The sequence below is a fragment of the Saccostrea cucullata genome, unplaced genomic scaffold, assembly GCF_032062105.1.
Source record: "Saccostrea cucullata isolate Sc308-1 unplaced genomic scaffold, CSIRO_AGI_Scuc_v1 ctg5242, whole genome shotgun sequence".
NCBI lineage: Eukaryota > Metazoa > Mollusca > Bivalvia > Ostreida > Ostreidae > Saccostrea > Saccostrea cuccullata.
The window spans coordinates 24,001-46,129 of record NW_026939532.1 but is presented as its reverse complement, the minus strand read 5'-3'; the positions used below and the strand labels follow the sequence as shown (position 1 = coordinate 46,129).

The 22,129-nt window shown below is 35.0% G+C and overlaps 1 protein-coding gene across 1 annotated transcript; it reads left to right on the top strand.

The window, feature by feature from the left end:
• The first annotated feature begins 170 nt into the window (after nt 1-170).
• LOC134253146 (uncharacterized) lies at nt 171-21,073 on the top strand. Its single transcript, XM_062735656.1, has 8 exons — nt 171-228; nt 6,554-6,626; nt 8,691-8,972; nt 9,269-10,378; nt 10,495-10,706; nt 11,138-11,205; nt 11,932-11,997; nt 17,748-21,073. The coding sequence occupies exons 2-8, from the start codon at nt 6,575-6,577 to the stop codon at nt 20,866-20,868; spliced, it is 4,911 nt and encodes a 1,636-aa protein (XP_062591640.1). The 5' UTR covers nt 171-228; nt 6,554-6,574; the 3' UTR covers nt 20,869-21,073.
• The last annotated feature ends 1,056 nt before the right edge of the window (nt 21,074-22,129 follow it).

Here is a 22,129-nt window from a genome sequence, read left to right as displayed (position 1 = left end):
AAAATCTTACCTACATAAAACAAAGTTAGCTTAGTGTATTCAATTTATAGTGCAATATACTTTTTAAGTACATCAAACCATTTCAAATCGAAAATTATATAGTTTTAGTTTTTAAATAAATTTATGTTCCAAGATTATCCGAAAGGATTTTTAGCGCTTTTCGAATCGACGCCTTCAGACATTTGGCGGCAAATTGCGACATTGATTTCACGGGGAAATTTGTTTGAGGTAAACACGAACTATTTGTCTTCATTATTGCAATTTGAGTATGTTTCATGAGTGAACATTAGAAAATATTTTTGAGAAAACGTTACTTTAACTACTGAAGAGACTAAAACACATTATTTAAATAAACAACACCATAAAATAACGTCGTGTACGAGTGCAACATTGCATGGTATGACCAGGGACCTATATACTAACTTTAGTATATAGGTCCCTGGTATGACTTGATTTCCCTCAAACATGATTTGTTTTCTATATGTTTTGTTTGATTTTACAGTTTTATCGAATTAAATTAATGGGTTTTGTAAATGAGGGCTTTTTCAAATGGAAAGATATATAAGATGCAATCCAGAATATCTACTTTATATCACTGTATATATTTATCACCATATTATGTCTTCTTTGAATCAAAACCCACAGCCGGACGTGGAGACCGGTCCTGAATCGGATGAGACCACATAAGGCAAAGTCATGTGTCGCAGTAGGTGCAGGCACTAAAGAGATCCCTCCCTGCTCAATGGCCCAAGTTTTAAGTGTAGGACAAAATTCGCAGCTCTCCACCAGCAAGTGGGGGCGTCTCTGTATGAGTGAAAAATTCTCGAGAAGGACGTTAAACAATATACAATCAATCAATTTTCTTTGAAAGCCCCATGGGTCCAAAATATGTTAATGGTGCGACCATTAGGGCATTAAGCTCTACAGATACCTATATACAGATTACATTTAGGTTGGGCTTGTCAAACCACACATGACATTCAATGCAGCTAAGACTCTGAAGACACATGACGTCCTATATGTATATTGCTAATACCAAACTGAAGCCTGATAAGGCTGATTTAATAAGGAACCGTTTTATTGACTATTTTTCTGCAATAAATCCATTAAATCACGACAAGTTTATTATTTGTTTAACTTTTGTTGTCATTTTCGTGAAATAGTTGCTTTACACCCATTCTCAGAATAAGTGGTCATTTTGACTAAATTCATGTCTCCTCGCCCTACTTGAAAAATATGACGTATTTAAAACATTTTATGTGATCTTTTGCATTCATATGTAACTATACTCACAGGCTGAGAACTAAAACTCCTTCAGAAATCGATATTTTCAAAAATACAAAGCAGAAAACCTAACAATTATGTCAATTTTTGCGTGTTGTCAATAGGGTATCTTAAGTTTCCGCATTTATAAAATCATCTGTATGTTTCTAGAGCTCTTCATTACATCTTAGTTTCATGACACATATGCAGACATTTATTTTAAATAAGTACTGAAATGTTTACGACCATATTCCGAATTCATTTTTCAACTTGATTTAATGTCGCTTAAAAGTATGTAAGCTACGTTGCCGATTATAAATGTGTCTTTTTCAGTCTTAAATATCTTTTACCTCGCATATAAACATTAAAAAATTAATTAAATTTTATGTATCTGTCAATTAAAATTTGAATCAAAATACACAGGGGACAAAATATCTCGTACGAGCATCTGCAACCTGTATCTTTGATCCGTTGTTTTAAGAGTGTAAGCTACGTGATCATGAAAAAACTATTATGGTAAATATATCTAGATTTCTGTGTGTTTATTTTATAATACATTGTGTGTATGGTTATTTGTAGATCGAACAATTACGGTAGTCAGTACAAAATTTATTATTCTACCTACTAATAGACAGGATGTAATTTACGTTGCGTAATCTACGTTGCCGTCCTCTTAAATAAAATGTAAGAGTCAAGCAGTATAGATTCTTTTTCATGAAATTATAGTGATGTTGGTTATATTTTTGCACTGTATATGACCATCTACCGCTTCTGACTGGACGGCACGCCCGCTAAAGCTGTTAAACTGCGGATTTCAACGTTGAAAAAAGAAACAATAAAATATCTGTCCTAATCCAATTTTGAAGGTTAGAAATTAAATCTTTAAAATAAATTTTGATTTAATTCAAATGCTCTAGATCATATGTTACATAAGTTCACCCTTCGTAAATTGTAATCATTGAAAATTGTCGGCACGAACAATATGTAATCAAGCAGTCATAGTATTGTAAGCTACGTTCTTTGCTTGCTTGTCTATAACTTATCAAGTGATGATTTATATACATGAAAATCTCTATCTACTAAGTAATTTCATCATTTTATTCAGAAATTTTTAATGCTGAAGATTTAAATCTTGCTACATATGATTAATAAAGAAACAAAGAATATCGATAACGTAGCTTACGTTTTATCTCAGATAAAAGAGATATCGAAAACATCAATATTGACAAAGTATAGGGAAATATTTTTAAATTTTGCTGGTTATAGTCTTTTGTCTATCAAAGATCATTCATATATTCAAAAATTTTAGTATTTTACGGTTAACTTGAATAGTAAATGATGTTTTTTGTAATCTACGTTGTGTACCCTGTAATCTACGTTACAGGGGTATGTCTTTTAACCACAATGAACCACAATGAACCACAAGGAACCACAATGAACCACAATGAACCACAATGAAACCACAATGAACCACAAGGACATCTTAATTTAATTTTAATGAATCTATATATGGTTTAAATGTATTTTTAGACATCTGAGTCACACAGGTGACCTATTTCTTTCTGTTATTGTTCGACGTTGTGCCTCTTGTCCGATTGTTTCCTTATCAGCTCCTTTTCTTGAACAGCTTATCCAATTTCAACCAATTTGGCAGGGTAAAAAGTATCTATAGGTAAAGGGGAGCAAAACTTTTGGATTTCAAAACTCTTACCCACAGGGCCTGAGGTGTGGGACCAAAACCAGACAGATGGACAGGGCAAACGTTATATATCCCTGAATCTTTCATTATGGGGGCTAAAAATGGAGGTCAAATATGTATATGTATGTGTCATTAGAAAAACAACCCTTTATGTATTTGGATTACAATATTGTGTGGAAATCTTCAAAGATGCAATAAATCAAAACACTCTTTTTAAATTAGTGCAAAAAGGTCATATTAAATGTACCATAGCACTAAACCAAGCATATTGACTTCCATTTTTAGCCCCAATAATGAAAGATTCAGGGGTATATAACCAAAATTGGTTGAAATTGGATAACCTGTAAAGAAAAGGAGCTGGTAAGGAAACAAACGGACAAGAAGCACAACGTCGGACAATAACAGAAAGAAATAGGTCACCTGTGTGACTCAGATGACTAAAAATTAGGGATGTCAAATCCGTCAATTTTTAATACTCGGTTACTCGGACGTTTTTCCAATCAAGTACTTGGATACTCGGTAAATGTCTGAATAAATATGAAAAAGGTAATTTGATAACTGTAAAACATGGTAAACTCTTGTAGAAATAAAATCACATGGTCTGATGGGAGTTTTATCTGTAAATGTGTTGTACATGTAACAATTACAATCACTTTGTGCCTGAGGAAATTTAATTTAACATTTTTTTTTTTCAGTTCAATTTATTCACCAGATAAATACGAGAAATAAAATTAGTAATGGTTTACAGTGGTTTTGTTTAAAATATATAATCTGTTCCCTAATTGTAATGTAACTCTTTCATGCGATTGTCGTCCAAGTGATAAGTCGTCAGAGCTACATGTACAGTATCAACTTGATCAAGTTCTATAACAGAGCGGATTTACAATCTTCATACACTTTTCCATCCTAGATTTCAAAAAATTACGAGACGGTATGTGTAGTTCGGTGCAACGATGGACATAAGAATTTTAAAGCCTTTGCATTCAACCATTTGTAATAAATTAAATTAGCACGTAACCAAACGCATCTATATCAACAATCGCACGTACAATATCGTCTGTTTCTTTCCCCGATAATTTACCGCTTCAGGGGGACGAAATTATCTAATTTCTTTAAACATAACAGACCTTAAACAAATAATTATCAAACTAAACATAAGGGCAGAGGACAGTCGAAGGTGAGAAAAGCCAGGTAGGTAGCAGGTGCTTGGTCACGGTAATTACTGTATAAATACTGCCACAGGCAATAACGGCCATTTAGATGCAACAGATTTTAGTATTCGGTACTCGGACGTTCGAACGAGTACCCGGTTAACATCTTTACTAAAAATACATATAAACCATATATAGATTCATTAAATCAAATTAACATGTCCTTGTGGTTCATTGTGGTTTCATTGTGGTTCATTGTGGTTCTTTGTGGTTCATTGTGGTTAAAAGACATACCCACGTTACAGTAATGATATTCTGTATTTCTCTTTTGATATTAGCTTTAAGAAATCTGTGTTTTTGGAATTGCATTGAATATGATTTAATCAAACATTTCATTTATTCGGTTTCTAATAATGATAATACTCAAAGTTCTGTTTTAACTCAAAAGATGAACGGAAAAAGAGTTTTTGTAATGAACAATTGGTGTTATACATTAATTGGTTTGTGTTATCGTAAATACTTTAAATTGATTAAGTTTAGGACATTTTTCGAAGGAAAGTATTTCAACTTCCCACAAAACATACATTTTCTTTATTTTTATTAATTCTTCTCAGAAATTCTCAGGTTTATCATTAAATGTAAATGTGGCAACGTAAGTTACCTGTAATTTTGATGGGTGTTACTTATGTATTCATATCTTTTACATTTATTTTACCCGAGTGTTCAAATTTTGTGAACAAACAGGTGAAATACAAAGGTATAAAATTAAACCAAAATCATAAAGATAAACAAAAAATATTATTTTCACAAACTCTGTTTGAAAAAATCGACTTATTCTGAGAATGGGTGTTTAGCTAGCTTTTGTGTATGAAGCGATGCACTGTGGGTCAAAACTTACAAAAAAATTTCCATTGCATGAATCTCTAGTACATTTCATAATGCTTTAAGAGTTGTGCTTATAAACATGCAGTGAAAGTGTCCAGCTTTGAACTCACCTGAAAATAAGGAATGTAATTTTCACATGTTATATTGTGTCTCTTTGATGTACAGTTATCCAACCAAGGAAATGCATCTTTTGCATGAAAGTATTCAAACGATCACAATGATGATGATAAAAACTACCTATGGTTTGATTACTCTTTAGAAAGCCCATTATGGATTGTAATATAGGATTAAACGTTCTTTTTGAAAAATTTATCGATGTGTAAACTCTTGACATTTAACTCACAAACTAAATAAAAAGCGAAGCACTTTTATGTTAAGTTTGTGAGTAAAATGTCAAGAGTTTACACATCAATAAATTTTTCAAAAAGAACGTTTACTTCGTATAACTCAATATCGAATTTTTATAAAATATTCAAATTATTTCTCTTTGAGGCCTCCATACAATCCGTTATTTCTGGACGGCGTAGGAATACATTTTACCGTAAAGGAATGTAATCGAGATGAATTTCGATAGAGTTCTACTTAAATTGTCAAAACAATCGATAAATAAACTTATAACAACTAATCGAATGTTGTTTAAGTCAACAAATATCGTAATTACGAGTTTACTTCAAAATTGTTCGTCTTTGACCATGGCCATGTTGACATAGACAACAACTCTCATAGTGAAAGTTGCAGACCGAAGACTCCTTCAATTTGCACTTGTTTATTTAAATATTGAGGAACAGTATAGAAAGTAAATATGAATTTGATGCTAATAGGGCAAGAGTTTGACCATGTTGACGTACGTTTCTTTTCCCTGTCAAAACGATACAGAATGAGCTTATTTTCTACGTATGAACGTTGAGACAGAGATTTTTAAAATTCACACTCGTGACAAAAACATTTTCACGGCGTCCATCTGTTAGGCAGTGTAATATGTTTCCAGTTTTGTTTAAGCCCTAATTAAATTTAAAGTTTCTTGTACTCATTTGATTATATAGCCAGAACAGACCCAGAAATAACTGCTAACCTAGTAGTGTCATCAAGAAAGTACATGTAGTTCTGATTGAAAGAATTTATTGATGTGTAAAAAATTTTCTGGAACGTGTTCTCGTCCAATCAAAACACAGGAAATCAATAGATAAAATGAAGATTGGAATGATAGAAAATTGAAACTTGTTGTCTATTTCTCACAAAAACATTTAATTTTTTTTGAAAAACTGCATTTAATTTTATAAAAATTTTATTGTGCTATTCTGAATACCTTAGTAAAGCTATAACTGTCAAGATAAATCAAGCAATATAGCTAAATCAAGAGATAGTTAGTGCTGTGTATGTCAATAAACTGCATATGTTGATTGCCATTTAATTTATTCAATAAATTATGATGGCTTTAGCATCAACGATTAGAGGCAGACTTGTTCAACCCCATATATAAAAAATGTATATGGAATTTTGAAAATTGTCTGCATGAAAATGATGTTATAATAAATATACTTTTGTTTTATTTCAGCTTTTCAAACCCATTGTTATCATGTTCAGGGGTTGGATTTCTTCAGTTTCTTCCAAAATATCCAGGGCATTAGGTACATCATCTACCAATAGATCAACAGTTTTAAAATGTATTATCCATAAAGATAGATTACTATAGTGAGCAGTTCTCTACCAGGAGAATTTGTTTTTTAACCAAAAGTACAATTTTAAGATGATACTAATGCATGTAGTATTCAAAAACTTGATTTGTTGACCAATCACCGAGTTTTTATGCCCCCCAATTGAAAGATTGTTTTTGTCCTGTCTGTCTCTTTTCTGTCTTTCTGTCTGTCTGTTGGCAACTGAAACCTAGCCCATAAACTATTGAGCTGTCAGGGGTAAGTGAGTGTACATACAACTTCAGTCTACGATCCACCCCAGAATTGTGCTACCATGGGGGCAAAGTGTTTCACAAACTCATTTTTATGCCCCGCCATGAATATGGCCGGGGCATATAGTGTTTGTCATGTCCGATTTCCGTCCTTCCGTCACACTTTGTGTTTAGCTCTGTTCAAAGCTAAGTTTCAAAGACACTATCAATTTGAAAGATATTTTCATCAAACTTCATATGGTGATAGATATTGATGAGAGCTATGGTTCATCTAGGGATGAACACTACCAGACTTGCTTCGGATGCTGGATCTGACTGACATTTTCAAGACGAATGACCAGGTAAAAGTTTTAGGAACAAGTCCATTCCTAAGAAACTATAAGCCCTACTAAGACCAAACTTGCATGGATGATGCATCTAGGGATGGACACTACCAGACTTGCTTCGGATGGTGGATCTGACCTACATTTTCCAGATGAGTGACCAGGTTAAAGTTTTTAGAGCAGGTTCATTCCTAAGGAACTATAAACCCTACTTGGACCAAACTTGCATGGATGATGCATCTAGGGAGGGACACCACCTGACTTGCTTCGGATGATGGATCTGACCTATATTTTCATTCCCAAGTTACTATAAGCCCTACCTGAACCAAACTTTCATGGATGATGCATCTTTGGATGGACACTACCAGACTTGCTTCGGATGCTGGATCTGACCTATATTTTCATTTCCAAGTAACTATAAGCCCTACCTGAACCAAACTTGCATGGATGATGCATCTAGGGATGGACACTACCAGACTTGCTTCGGATGCTGGATCTGACGTACATTTTTATTCCCAAGTAATTATAAGCCCTACCTGAACCAAACTTACATGAATGATGCATCTAGGGATGGACACTACCAGACTTGCTTCGGATGCTGGATCTGAGAAATATTTTCATTCCCAAGTAACTATAAGCCCTACCTAAACCAAAATTGCATGGATGATGCATCTAGGGATGGACACTACCTGACTTGCTTCGGATGTTGAATCTGACCTATATTTTCATTCCTTAGTAACTATAAGCCCTACCTGAACCAAACTTATATGGATGATGCATCTTTGGATGGACACTACCAGACTTGCTTCGGATGCTGGATCTGACCTATATTTTCATTTCCAAGTAACTATAAGCCCTACCTGAACCAAACTTGCTTGGATGATGCATCTAGGGATGGACACTACCAGACTTGCTTCGGATGCTGAATCTGACCTTTATTTTTATTTCCAAGTTACTTTTAGTCCTACCTGAACCAAACTTGCATGGATGATTCATCTAGGGATGGACACCACCAAACTTGCTTCGGATGCTGAATCTGACCTATATTTTCATTCCCAAGTAATTATAAGTCCTACCTGAATCAAACTTGCATGGGTGATGCATCTAGGGATTGACACTACTTGACTTGCTTCGGATGATGGATCTGACCTATATTTTTATTCCCAAGTATCTATAAGCCCTACCTGAACCAAACTTGCATGGATGATGCATCTAGGGATGGACACTACCAGACTTGCTTCGGATGCTGGATCTGACAAATATTTTCCAAACAAGCAATTCAGCTGCATCACTATTCTGGATATTCTGATCAAATTTTAAACACATACAAATTTTCATGTTGCTTTACTGATATATCCTCGGCGGGGCATTCATGTCCTATGGACATATTTCTAGTGTTTTGATATATTGATAATATTGCAGTTTCATATTTAACTTAATTTTTTTTTTTTGATGATAAATAGGTGGTGCACTTGATGCAGAGTTGGAGAGCGAAGAAGACGTCAACACGTCGTCAGAGATAGAACACATTGAGGAAGGAGAGCTGGCAGAGCACACTACCACTGCCCCAGAGAACTTAACCCCAGAGGAGGGGGGTGACAAGGTCACTGCGGATGTGTTCCCGGGGGAGGAGGGTGAGGGTCGGGCGGTCACGACAGAGGAAGCCGTGGATAGTAGAAACATACCACCTGTCGTACATAACACCTCGGGAACCTGTGTGGATATCTGTCCAGAGGAAGTTACCAGTGAGTGTACGGCCTTAATACACAACTAGAAAGGCGCTTACAAATTTTAAGTAGGACAAGATTTATTAAATTGTGTGTCACTCTTGCTTGAGGATTTTTTTTTATCTGCTGTGACTACACAAAAATGTACAATAAAGGAAAAAAATATTTTAAATATTAGATTTTAAAAAAAAATTAACAAAGGTCTGCCATAGTTGATTTATTGTGCATACTAAATGAATATTTCCTGATTCACTAGACATTGTTGAAATCCTCAGTTATTGTCCAGCTTAATGTAGTACTGTCATTTTCAGCAGATCAGGCTGAGGATGAGGGTGCGGGTTCATTCATTGTGGTTAGGGAGGACTTGGAAATCAAGAGACCTGCAGGAATGGATAACTCTGCCTGGGAAAACATCTCAGTGGTCCAGGAATCCAGTCCTGAGAAAGCAGCAAACTCATCCAATTCAAGTTCTGTCAGAGCGGAATCATCTGAGTCGAGTTCTGTCGGAATAAACTTGACATCCGAGTCTAGTCCTGTTAGAGTGGAATCGTCCGAGTCTAGTCCTATCATAGTAGAATCGTCCGAGTCAAGTCCTATAAGACTAGGGTCATCCGAGTCCAGTCCAATCATAGTTGATTCATCCGAGTCAAGTCCAGTTAAAGAAGAGAGAACTGAGTCAAGTCCAGAAAAACCTTTTGATTCGTCTGGAAGTATTGAAGTCATCCATGTAGAGGACTCGGATGAGGTTTCAGAAGGAAAGAAAGGACAGCCCAAACAATCCATGTCTGAGAGTATTGTGATCATTGATGAGGAGGTCAAAGGTCAACCTGAGCCTCATTGTGGAAGTGACCTGGCAGTCACGGCAGCCATGATGGAGTCTGTGTGCCGAGATCTGGATGGGACCAATATAAGCAAAGCTGAAAAGACAGATAGTGGAGCCGAGGGGACAGTAGGTTCAGAAGAACTGACAAGTAAACAAGGCTCAGGGGAGAATGTGATTCCAGAGGAAGTGAGGAACAGGAAGATTTCAGAGGTCCAGGAAATCAGCATGCTTCTGTCGGAGGAGGACACGTCTATCAACATGGAGGAGCTCTCTCAGAGATCCTCACAGGGGAAAGAGGATGATCAGGGCAGTGAAGAGAAGGAGGAAAATATCAGCAAACAAAAGGACATAGAGTGCAAAGAAGTGGAGGAGCTATCTCAGAGGTCCTCACAGCATAAAAGAAATGATCAGGGCAGTGAGGAGAAGGAGGACAATATCAGCAAGCAACAGGACAAAGAGGGCAAAGGAGTGGAGGAGATATCTCAGAGGTCCTCTCAGGGTAAAGGGGATGGTGAGGGCAAAAGAAAAGAGGAGCAAAATATCAGCAAGCAACAGAATGAAGAAAAGACCTCTGAGAAGCAAGAGAAGGGGGATAAACCAGGTTAGTTGACTGTGGATGCTTATATCTAAGCTCTGTGTTTATAAGATTTGATATAAAAATTGATGATGAAGGTTTTGTGTTAAACATATACTTCATGAAAATCTTTATATCCCCAGATCATGAGACCAAAAAGGCACAGAAAGGAGAGAAGACTAAGTCTACAGAAGTAGAACCGGAGGACTATCTGGAATTTGTTCTACAGAAGACGGCACAAGGGGAGGTAGTTCCAGCCAAACACCTCATCTATAAACTGGGCCTGCTGAATGTGGACCAGAAAATCATAGAGTCGGCCATACTAGACCAGTACAAAATCGCCGTCAAACGCAAGGTGAGCTTGTTTGTGTACAGGATGATAGTAAAGCTGGCCCATTGTCATTTTGTTCAGAATTTGGTTTTCAAAGGGTGAAAACTCTCAATGTTACACTCAACTGCATTAATATTTATATAATGTGCTACCTAAACACAATTATGATAGTTTGTATCACTCAATTAAAAAACATGATATACCAGTGTATTAAAAAAATTGTAGTACTACTCTTTTGCAGAGCAAAGTGATATACTTTTGTAAAATATGATGTAAAAGAATTTTTTAAAGATGCATAATTGAATTGTCTATCAGCAAAAACTGATAATTAATTTTCCCTGCAAAAGAGTATTTTCACAGTTATCATGAAAAGGCTAATGCTTACAAATAGTAAAGTTATTTTGTCTATGACTGTTGACAGTAAATAAATCATGTAAAATGCTTGGCTTTTTCAGTTCGTAGTTTGGATTGAACACTGTCGGTACCACGCTGAGCTTCTCTTCTCTCCTCCCTGGATAGCAGAGTAAGTCAAGGTTTGACAAGATAGGTTCCAGTGTTAATTTGAGTTTAGAGTTAAGAGTTTATCACACAAAGGCCTAAGTTACAGCTTACAGCTTACTCTTTGGCTCTCCTCAGGATCCTTCTGGATCACATGACCAACTTGTATTTACACCCCAATAAAAGTAAATGATGCCTTATTTCTTAATTGATGAGACATCTGAGAGCATGCAGCTTTAGATGCTGGATCTTGCATTATGAAGATGATTGTAGTGATATAGTTCGCAGATTCAGAAGTAAATATAAGTCCTACCCAGACCATAGTTACCTAGAGGTTACTTCTAGGGATGCACAATACCTTCTAAGGCTTTGCCTTACACAGTTTCATCATATCAGCTTAGTTATCAGTTAATATGTTGAAGACATCATGAGAATAGCTTTTGTGTTTCTCTGGAATCATTACAATAAGACTCCTTTAGTACCAATACGGATATTGCGAATTCACATATATTGTAAAGTCATCTTGATCATCGTGAATCCCCAGCTTTATAAATTTAATAAATTTCTTACATTCTTATAACCATGGTAACAAATAAAGGATATAGCAAAATATTGCATAGGTCCCATTGACTTTTTATAACAGAGTTCTGCTGTAGCAAAAAAAAATTTTTATAAATTATTTATAATAATTTCATTTTTTAAATAGTTTTTTTTTTTTAAGTAAAAATAAGCTTTGTTTTTCTCTTTTCAGTCACTTGCCAAAACTTGGTAGTAATAGTGCAAAGGAAAAGAAAAGATGGCAGGCTAGAAACCAAAGGTACCTGTTCTAGTAATAATGTCTATGTGAATATTGTTATGAGGAAATAAAAAGAAATTCTTTTAATGTAAAACTGCCGTTAGGCCACACCAATTTAATTTCTTGGTCTTCGGATTTTTGACAGAAAAAATTGGGGCGAGCGAGCGATTTGAAAATTTTAAAATTAAAAATCTGAAATTTAAAAACGTAGGAGCGATGTAAAATGAAAAGAGGCGAGCGATAATATTTTATTTTTTAAAAAACTGTTTATTTCAATTCACAGTGATTCAAGTAGGAATCATACATCATGTAAATGTCCAATTCACAACACTGTATCTTTTAAACCTCTTGGGCAGAATATCTTCCCCCAAAGTTCTAAGGTCTCCGTGAATATTTTCACAGAATTGAAATGAAGGTTGAATAATTGAATATTGTTCATAAAAAACAGAAATATAAGGGTGTATATCATCCAGTAGATTTTCAGTACTTCAGCAATGGACACACAGGTGGAAGGTAGTGCTTTAAAGTAGTTGCAAAATAACTGTGCAGTTTATGGCCTCCTTTACTACTATTCCTGGATCCTCTGTGTCGTCTGGTACCAGGTATGTTAATGATTCTCTTTTAATCGAATTAATAGCTTCTCCTGCAACAAATTTCATTTTTGAACAAGCAGTCTGACAATATATCCATCTTAAATAAATTTAAGCTTGTAAGTATCTGAAACTGCAATTCAAACCAAAAAAAGTAATAAAACATCCCCTCTACTTACCTTTTCATCACTGTAGAGTGTAGACACATCTATGTTTTGGTCACAAACAATAATATCTTGAACTGTGTAGGTCTTAAACACTTCCCTCAACAATCCCTGTTTTTTCTATAATCTGTGTCTTGACCATACACCTATTCAATGTTTTATGAAAAGTCAGATTCAAATAAGTTTTTACAAAGTTATGTCCTTTCAGGACAATAGTGCAAAAGAACAAAATTGAAATTTCATTTGACATAATATCACTGCTTCTTAATTTATAATCAATTAATAAATAATATCAATTTCATAAGGCTTGCTACAAACACTTCTAGGTTTGCTAGACAAAGCAGTTTTATGCAGTATTTTATAAACATAATAAAGATGCTTTAAACAAAGATTCAAAGATAATGTAAGTTTTTGAGTTATGATTAATTGCTCAAACTTACATTGAAGCGTAGTAGATATTTCTGAAACATCGATATCAGCATTGTCTGCAAAAATGAATTGGGTTTGTTGGTTTTCACGTAAACGTTTTTCAACGATCGAATCTGTCTTTCGAATAAACAGTAAACTTATTTTTCAATTAGTTCGAAGAACGTTCCCAATTTAAAATTAGTAACAGTGTTTACATTATAACCCCTCCTTCCTGATCACTAATTTTTACCACGAACACAGGCAGTCTTCATATATTTCTCTGCTCCTTACTAGAATACAGTGACAATCTGGCGCGAAAGAATTGTGATACGATCAATGTAATTCAGAAATAGACACGTGCGTTTTTGAAAGCCTTGATTTAAAACGCAACCGTGACTTGGAATGAAAAAAATAAAAGTAAGAGTCGAAAATGATGCGGAAAACGGAACAAAATAATCCGGATACGGGAATTTTTTTTAATATTATTTTTTGGAAAGTTGTAAATTACATGCGCGCGGGTCCGGCGACCAAGATATTGAATTGGTGTGGCCTTATAATAAGGATATAGGAAGTTTTTAAAGTTCAGGAGCTTTAAATTGTTGTTGACAACAATGAGAGGACTTAAGCCCCACCTCTTTGTTATATGAAATCTTGCTATTGGCTATTTGCAACTAGTTTGACATTTGGCCAAATTTCTAACCCATGTATATTTCAACAGTGAAGAAAAGCTATGTAAATTTCAGAAGCTAATTATGTAACATCAAGAATGCCATGCCTAAGTGCAAGTCCAAAGTTAACTGAGAATTGTACAGAGTTTAAAGAAAACAATGCTACTTAAATTATTATACCCCCCCCCCCCCCCTCCGCAAACGAAGTTTAGAGGGGTATATTGGAATCACCATGTCCGTCTGTCTGTAGACGAGACTTTGTCCGGACCATTACTCAGAAACTATTGGAAGGATTTGTTTGAAAAAGTTGTACACATATTATTCACCATATGAAGTTGTGCACCTGATATTTTTCATCTTGATTGGATTATTATTTTGAATTTTACAGGTGTTTTTCCATTTTTATTTTGTGGTTTTGTTTGGACCGTTTCTCAGAAACTATTGCAAGGATTAATCTGAAAATTTGTACAATTATTATTTACCATATGAAGTTGTGCTCCTGGAATTTTCAACTCTTTTTGTTCATTTTTCTGCATTTTACAGGTTTTTTAAAATTTTAATTTACTTGTTCATTTTGGCTCATGTATAAGGTTTGAGACATAGAATCTAGAATATCTGTACAAAAACGTGAACTACAGCTTAAAACTACTCATAAAAACTCAAAAAAAAAGAAACATCAAGTGTTAAAAACAGTTTTTACATTGCACAGAAGATAATGTAATTTCATTTGTCTCCTGGGTAATAATGACTGGACATGCATCCAGTTAAAGATAAATTAATGAGTTTTTGTTGGAAGTTGTTTAGTCATGTCTATTAACAAGTGTGTGTGTATTATCAAATCTTCAGGGAATAAGGCACAAGAATTAAAGATTTCTCTTCTCTTATTCTCTTAATTGTAATTTATTGTCTGTCAAAACACTTCATTACTGGATGACCAGTTCTTTATTTTCAAAATGCATTTCAAATTGATATATCAAGATTAATTTGATTTTGTATAATGTTTTTTTTTTTCAACAATCAGTTTGCAGAGTGACATAACACATAATTGCAATATATTTTTATACGCCCGTCTTAAAGGCAGAGATTTTAAGCACCGCCTTCAAAAATACCTGGTCTGAGTAGCCCAGTCAATCAAGTCCATAAAGGTCCATCATTGGATGCTGGTACTTGATTGACAGTTACTAACTGGTCCTTGTGTATACCCTGAACATCTTATTTGGGACTCTTACTGACCTTCTAATTAACTTTTGATCCTTTGATGTTTACTGATCAGAACATAGTATACAGAAACTGTATAACCATGAACATTTTTAGATTATAATGTATGAATGAAATATCACTTTAGTATTAATATCTGAAAGGATTATAATATAAGATGCATTAAAAAAAAATAAAACTTTGGAACATATTTTTTTTTTCAAATGAATTTTGATATATTTTAATTTTAATATTGTACTATGCTAAATGATAAATCTAAAGTGAAATGTTATTAATTCAGTTGAGAGAAGTACTGCATAAGGTTATTAAATTAGAAAATAAAATGTTTCTAATCATGGGTCACTTAATTTATTTAAATTTCCCTTTTTAATCAAATAAGAATTTACAATCATTATTTTTAACATGTTTCATGGTGACAAAGCTTTATCAAGGTAAGGACAGACCCAGATATTTTATCAGCGAGACGTAGTTAACACAGCTCTCTTTTCATTCAATTCATAAATTGGATCCTGGGGATAATTGAATTATTTTAGTCTAATTTGGTTGTCACAGGACTTGTTTTTTTCTCTTCTTATTAATACATGAATACATTGCTTTGCATTTACGTCGAACACAATCTTTGTTTTAATATTTTAACTTATTGTATGATATTATAATAATCTTTTTACATGGGTAGGAGACTGTTAAATCAATATACAATTAAAAAAAACTGTTACTACTTATTTGAAAATTCTCTCAAAATCACCAACACAGGTAAGGTTTGACACCTGGGGTATTTCACTGTGTATTAAATCACTTCCTGTGTATAGGGATTATGAGACAGATGACCACAGGTAGACTGCTAGCCCCCAAGGCATTCACACCTGTACAAAATAAGCTCCTCCCTCACCTGGAATTTACCACCCGGTAAAAAATCTCTGCCTTTAAGACAAATTTTATTATGTTATAGGCTTCGTGTCTGTCTGTCTGTCTAGCTGTCCGTCCGTCCGTCTGTTAGCTTTTCTCGTGTCCGGCTCATAACTTTAATACTATAAGGCCTAGAGTTATCAAACTTTGTCATCTGATACATCTTGGGTAGAAGGTGTGTCGCGCACAAAAAGTATGTTGCTCTGACCTATAATTAAAAAGTTATAGCCAAATATGGAAAAATCCTGTCCAGCCATAACTAGAAAACTATAAGACTTAGAATCATCAAACATGGCCAGTTTATGCATCTTAGGTAAAAGGTGTGTCGCGACTTATTTCAAGGTCACTGTACATGTGACCTTTAATTTAAGTGGAATTTAAAAAAAAACAATTAAATATTTTCTCTTCATTTACACATTCAGAATAATGTAATATTATTGCACTAACCTTATTAGAAAAATGTTAAATCAAGAAAATACTTATTTTTTAGCATATACTTGACAGCAATCTATAACAAATATAGAGTATGTTAGAGAAATTCCACCACTCCCATGAGTTTAATTATCAAGCACTGGTCAAGAAGAATGATAACAAAAAATTGCATGACAATTTAGAGAGAGAAATTAATGAGTTTAGTGTGAGGAGTAGCTGTAAGAGCATCGGTGCTATCTATATATCCCTTGAGTATTGGGCCAAATGGGTAAGCCTGTTGGATTAAAAATAGCTCTTGTTAGGTAGCCGAAGTTTGAAAATGAATTTGATGAAAAGTAATTAAAACAAATTTGATACTGCATATTAACTATTTTGATATTACAATAATATTATGAACTTGAAAATTAATTTTATGGTGGTAGGGGTGGAATCTGCATGTCCACATGAATTGCATATTAACAATTAACTGTCTGACATTAAATCCAAAAAAAAAAATCATTGATGTTTTATATCTTTTAAAAATGTTTTATGGTAGATAGCGCAGATCCAATAATCTTCTGGGAGTAATGAGTAGACAAGCATCCAGTTAAAGATTAATTAATGTGTTCAATGTAGGAATCTCTTTCATTTCTTCAGAGCATGGTCTAATCTGTATCCTTCGGGAATTAGAAGTAGAGCTGTTGGTCAGTCTTTTATTTCCAAAATTAATTAGGTGTAGATTAAGTTGTGAAGACTAATTTGATATTTTTAAATATGGTAGGCATTTGGCAAGGTATGGAAATCTATTAATGATGCAATACAGTATTTGTTATAATTAATGCCTACACCACAGGAGATAGATAAACAAATTTTTAAAGGTGTGTAAAAATCATTGAAATCTAAAAATCAAGGTTGACATGATTTTCCTGCACTTTTAACTGTTTAAGATACATTGTGTTTGTATTTTTTTGACGGGCGTATCATGCTGTGGCGTGGCACTTTATTTCAATGCAGTAACAAAGAAAAATTAAATGAAAATTTTTTTTTAAAAATGTTACAATGGAATTACAATGTATTAGTATTGATGTTTCATTTGTTTGCACCTCCATTTCATTCATTAAGAAACATGATGAGCAATTATATTTCACTGCAAATTTTTTAAAGTAAATTGTGAACAGCTCTAGATCCATAAAGTATTTTTGAATTGGCACCTTCTCTGAAAAACCCAGCGGGGGGTATTTGTCCCTATTGGACATTTCTAGTTCATTATGACATGGGTTATTTCCTAGTCTGATATGTTAATAGACACAGATCTCTTTGTGAGTGGGAATGTTATTCTACATATAGAAGTATACATTCTTCATTGATATATCAAATGTTTCAGATGTTTTTAAATTTTTTTGCAGGAGAGCCAAAAGATGGGAAAGAGAGGCCAGTGGTATGTGTCGGGACGTGAGACTAGAGAAAGACCCAAACATCGACATTGTGAGGGAGAACGCTGCAGGTGACCTGGAGAAAGTTACTGACAAATGTGATGCTGACCATAAGACTAAAGACATTGTAATTGAGGCGGATATTCATGGTGAAGAGCAAATTGAGGAAATTAAAGCAGAAAAAGCAGTCTCGGTTGAGGATGAAGTTAAAGAAAGAGGCAATGTAGGACCAGTTGACAAATCTAGTGCTAATCAAGAAAAAAAAGACAAAATTGAAGAAAATGTTCAAAATGTTATTGAGGAATCTAGTGCTATACTTGTATGTCCTGCTAGGATTGCTGAAGATGACACACAGAAGATTGACACACCTAGTGCTGACAAAGTCTTTGGAGAAAATCATGACAGGAGAGATGTCTGTGAAACCTCTAAAGAACTAAAACAAACTGTACCAAGTGCTGAATCCTCAGTAATATCTGAAAATCTTCACGAAGCAGGAGGTGAAACTGGGTCCAAATCTGGAGCTGCTGTTGCACAAGTTGATGTGGTACATAGGAAGAAGGTATCACCGTGTAAGAAGGGTAAATCTGTGAAGGCCAGGGAGATTGACCTTTCTGCTTGTAGAAGAGAGGGCATGGAGGCGATTGAGGAGAGAGAATCCCATTCTGGAAAAGAAAGGAGAAAATCTGACTTGTATGATAAAAGGAAGGATAGAGTAGATGATAGTGTGTCAAGGGAATCGAAGAAACCAAAGACTGAGCAGGAATCAATGGTTTGTGAAATGTCAATGAAACAGAGCAAAGATGAAGATGAGAACAGGTTAAGAACAGACAAACGTGACATTGTATCAGAAAAGAAAGTAACAATTCCCAGTGATTCAGACTTGTTCAAGGAGGTGGAAGAATATGCTAATGAAATTATTCAGTCCAGTATTGATGTTTTGAGCCTTGAAGAAAACAAACCAACAGACATTAATTCAAATAATGGACAGCATCAGTCACGCTCAACTGAGAGAGTAGACGAAATGATACCAAACTTGGCAGAACTGTCGATGGAGTCTAAAAGTGCTCAGCAAGAAAATGTATCGAGAGATGAAATTACAGCTGATGAGTCTTCTAGACTACCAGTATTTAGTGAATTGAATGATGCAGGAGCATCAGAAAATCAAGATTTCATATATCCAAGCATACAGCAGGTGATGTTTGAGGACAGGTCAGAGCACATGACTTCCAGTTTATCCAGTTTTACAGAAACAGAAATTGACAGTAGTCCATTCCTAAGGAAGGAATCTGAGCAAGAAATGCTGACAACTGCCAATAGATCACCACTTGCTGAGTTTTCAGATTCTGTAGCTAATGAGAAGGTGTTGGACTACATAGAAAAGAGCTGTGAGGAAAGCAAGCCTGAGTATAGCCACTTGGAGACAGATCCAGGTACTTTATTGGTCAGCCCAGATTATGTAGTGTCACCAAAGTTTGAAGTTCCACCAAACACACCTGCCTCTGGTTGTGCAGAAATTTCTCAGCCTGCAAAGTTGAAAAATCTCAATTTGATGCAGAATAAAGCCAAATTGGAGAAAGAAGTGGCTGATTTGTTGTCTGGATTGACATTGAAATTCAGGCATCCAGTTGGGTCAAACCTGGAAGAATTTCAACCCAATGATTCAGACACTCGTACAAAGACAGATGATGATAAGCATAGTTCTTTGAAAAGTAAAAAAACCGAAGTTAGTGATGATGATAAAGATCAATCCATTCAGACTGCAGATAGTGCCATAATATCAGCCAACAGCTTTGACACATCAGTAGAAGAACTGGAGAAGATAGATATTTGTGTGAAGCATGACCTCAGTGCAGCAGAGGAAGGGAGGTGCAGTCCAGAGGAGTACCTGTCTCTGTTACAACAGGTGCTCCCTAACGTAACATCCATCACCAAGCTGAAATCGGAGCAGGACCATGGTAATGTTCAATGTAATGTTGTCTCATCTAGCAACAATGCAGAGTGTGTTCGAGAGAGTGATTCTTTAGTAAGTGAAGAAAGTGGTGCTGAAATGTGTAAATCACCCACAGAAGTAGTCAATGATTGTGATTTGTCTGTGGCAGAGAATGTTGAAGTTCCTTGCAAATTACCTAATGATACAGAAAAGAAAATTTCTATTGAGAAGGCTACTGAGGTGATGGAAGAGGAACTTGATGCTGATCAAGAAGTGTTTACTTCCAGGGATGATCTTGCTTTGGAAGACAGAGCCATGAATAGACCAGAGGACCCACATAACTACTGCCTCAGTCAAAGCGATGGAGCAAGACTTTTTAAAAGTATGTACGAAGTCAAGAGACCTGAGGATTTGCTTGATGGCGTCTACCATTCTGATGTTACAAAGAAACGCTACAATTCTGCTAAATCCTCCACATCCAAAAGCAGTGAGAGTGAGGGACAATTTACCAAACTGAAAATGTCCAGAAAGCTTTCCAAGTCTGATGAAAAATTGAAACAGACCTCAAAACCTCCCTGGAATAGTAACACTAAAGTGAATCATGGGAAGACTGGGAACATTACTCCCTCAAGAATACCTAAAGCTTGTAAAACCAAATCAGGGAGTCTATCAAATACAAAGCAGATGGTGGAGAAGTCGAAATCTGTGAAGGGGAAAAGTGAAGATTTACCTTTAGAAGCAAAAGCAGAAGTTCTGAACAAACACTATGGTGGAGATGTTTGCAGTACTGATGATGCATATCAGAAAATTGACAAAGATAAGCATGGTCATGTTGGAGATGACAAAAGTGCTTTTTCAAAAGACAGTCTGAAAAAACAGTCTGCAGTGGATAGATCTGTCAGTTCAGAGAAAAAAAGGAATGCAGATCAAGCTCAGAAGGTTCTGTCTGAAATAGAAAAAGGAAGATGTGAGATGGATCAGGTGGAGAGATCCCTGGAATCCAAAGTGGATTCCTGTTGTCAGTCAGTCCAAGCAAGTGGAAATGTGGAGGAGGAAGAAAACCAGAAACCTACTGCATCCGCATCCACTAAAGAGAAATCTGTACCCAAGTGGAAGAGCAAGAACTCCAAAAAGAGCAAAGGTCGACAAAAGAATCGGTGGTGAAAGTGCAAAGAATTTGTACCTGGACTTCATATATTTTTTTTTTGTTGAATCAGTTCTCATTTGGTCAGTATTATTCAAACTTAGAAATCTTTTATTCATACAGAGTTTTGTAAAAGAATCCTCACGATAATAAATATATTTTGAGCTAATATTTTTTTACATTTTAAAGTTAAACGTGATAAAGCAAATCCAACAGTTACATGAATCCAAGGAATCCATGATTGTGAAAAAGTATTTTTACTAAGTCATAATAATGCACATTTATGAAGGATATGGACTATAACAAACCGTATTCAATATCAAAGTCTTTAAAACTATATGAAATAGCAGAGCAAACATGGACCTCAAAACATCAGAGGTGGGATCAGGTGCCATGGAGGAGTGAGCATCCCCTGCCAACAGGTCACACTCGCTGTGTGTTCCTCGTCTTTATCGCGGGAAACGGGAAAATCCATCGTCAATTCAGTGTATAAATAATTGTTTAACCTATGAAGCCGTCAGTCAGACTTTGGCTCAATGATAAATTGTATTTGCTGACAAGATTATTGTATCAGCTATAGAACTTATGAAATGATAACTTTAAACAAGACTGATGATATTTTTGTTTCAAGAACTTGTTTGTCAATAATTTACCTTGTTTAGAAATCGCTCGTACGTTTAGAATGTTCTTGCGTTTCGAATCAATAATGATTCAATATGCAGCCAGGTATAAATGAAGGTATATTGCTGCATCCTAGTAAGCAATTGAGGATAGAACAGTTCGACGATAGAAAAGTTGGAGTCATCACGTTTATCGTAGAGTTTAGTTGTTAGATTATATATATCACGTAGAGTATGACATATACTGTATTTGATGATTAGCGTACATACCATAAGCCTAGCTTTGGTTAGTCCAAAATATTTTGCGTTTTCAAGGCTTTTTTACGATTTTGATATTTTACGTGACAGGAAAACGGCAGAACTGGCGCCATTACGAAAACTGGGAATTTGCCGCCTCCAATTGGAGGCGGCATTCCCGAGTTGGGGACAGACGAGACTTTCCTTAATAATCGATAAACATATACCAAGATTTTGTGATTGAATTATTGCTACTTTATTATCTTTACTCACAAAAAATTGAGGTACCTTACCAGGTATTTTTGCAAGATAACAGGGGTAGTTTTTCTTTTATAATCCTTTGGGAAGAAAAATAATTTTCCAATTGTATATTTTAAAGGTGTTTAGGAATTAACTGGTTTAGAAATCAGAATAAAATTTAATA

Excerpts from the sequence above, each read along its gene's own strand:
- LOC134253146 (XM_062735656.1), top strand. The coding sequence starts at position 6,575 with ATGTTCAGGGGTTGGATTTCTTCAGTTTCTTCCAAAATATCCAGGGCA. Across the intron at positions 6,627-8,690 it reads CAAAATATCCAGGGCATTAG|GTGGTGCACTTGATGCAGAG; the intron begins GTACATCATCTA and ends GATGATAAATAG. Across the intron at positions 8,973-9,268 it reads CTGTCCAGAGGAAGTTACCA|ATCAGGCTGAGGATGAGGGT; the intron begins GTGAGTGTACGG and ends CATTTTCAGCAG.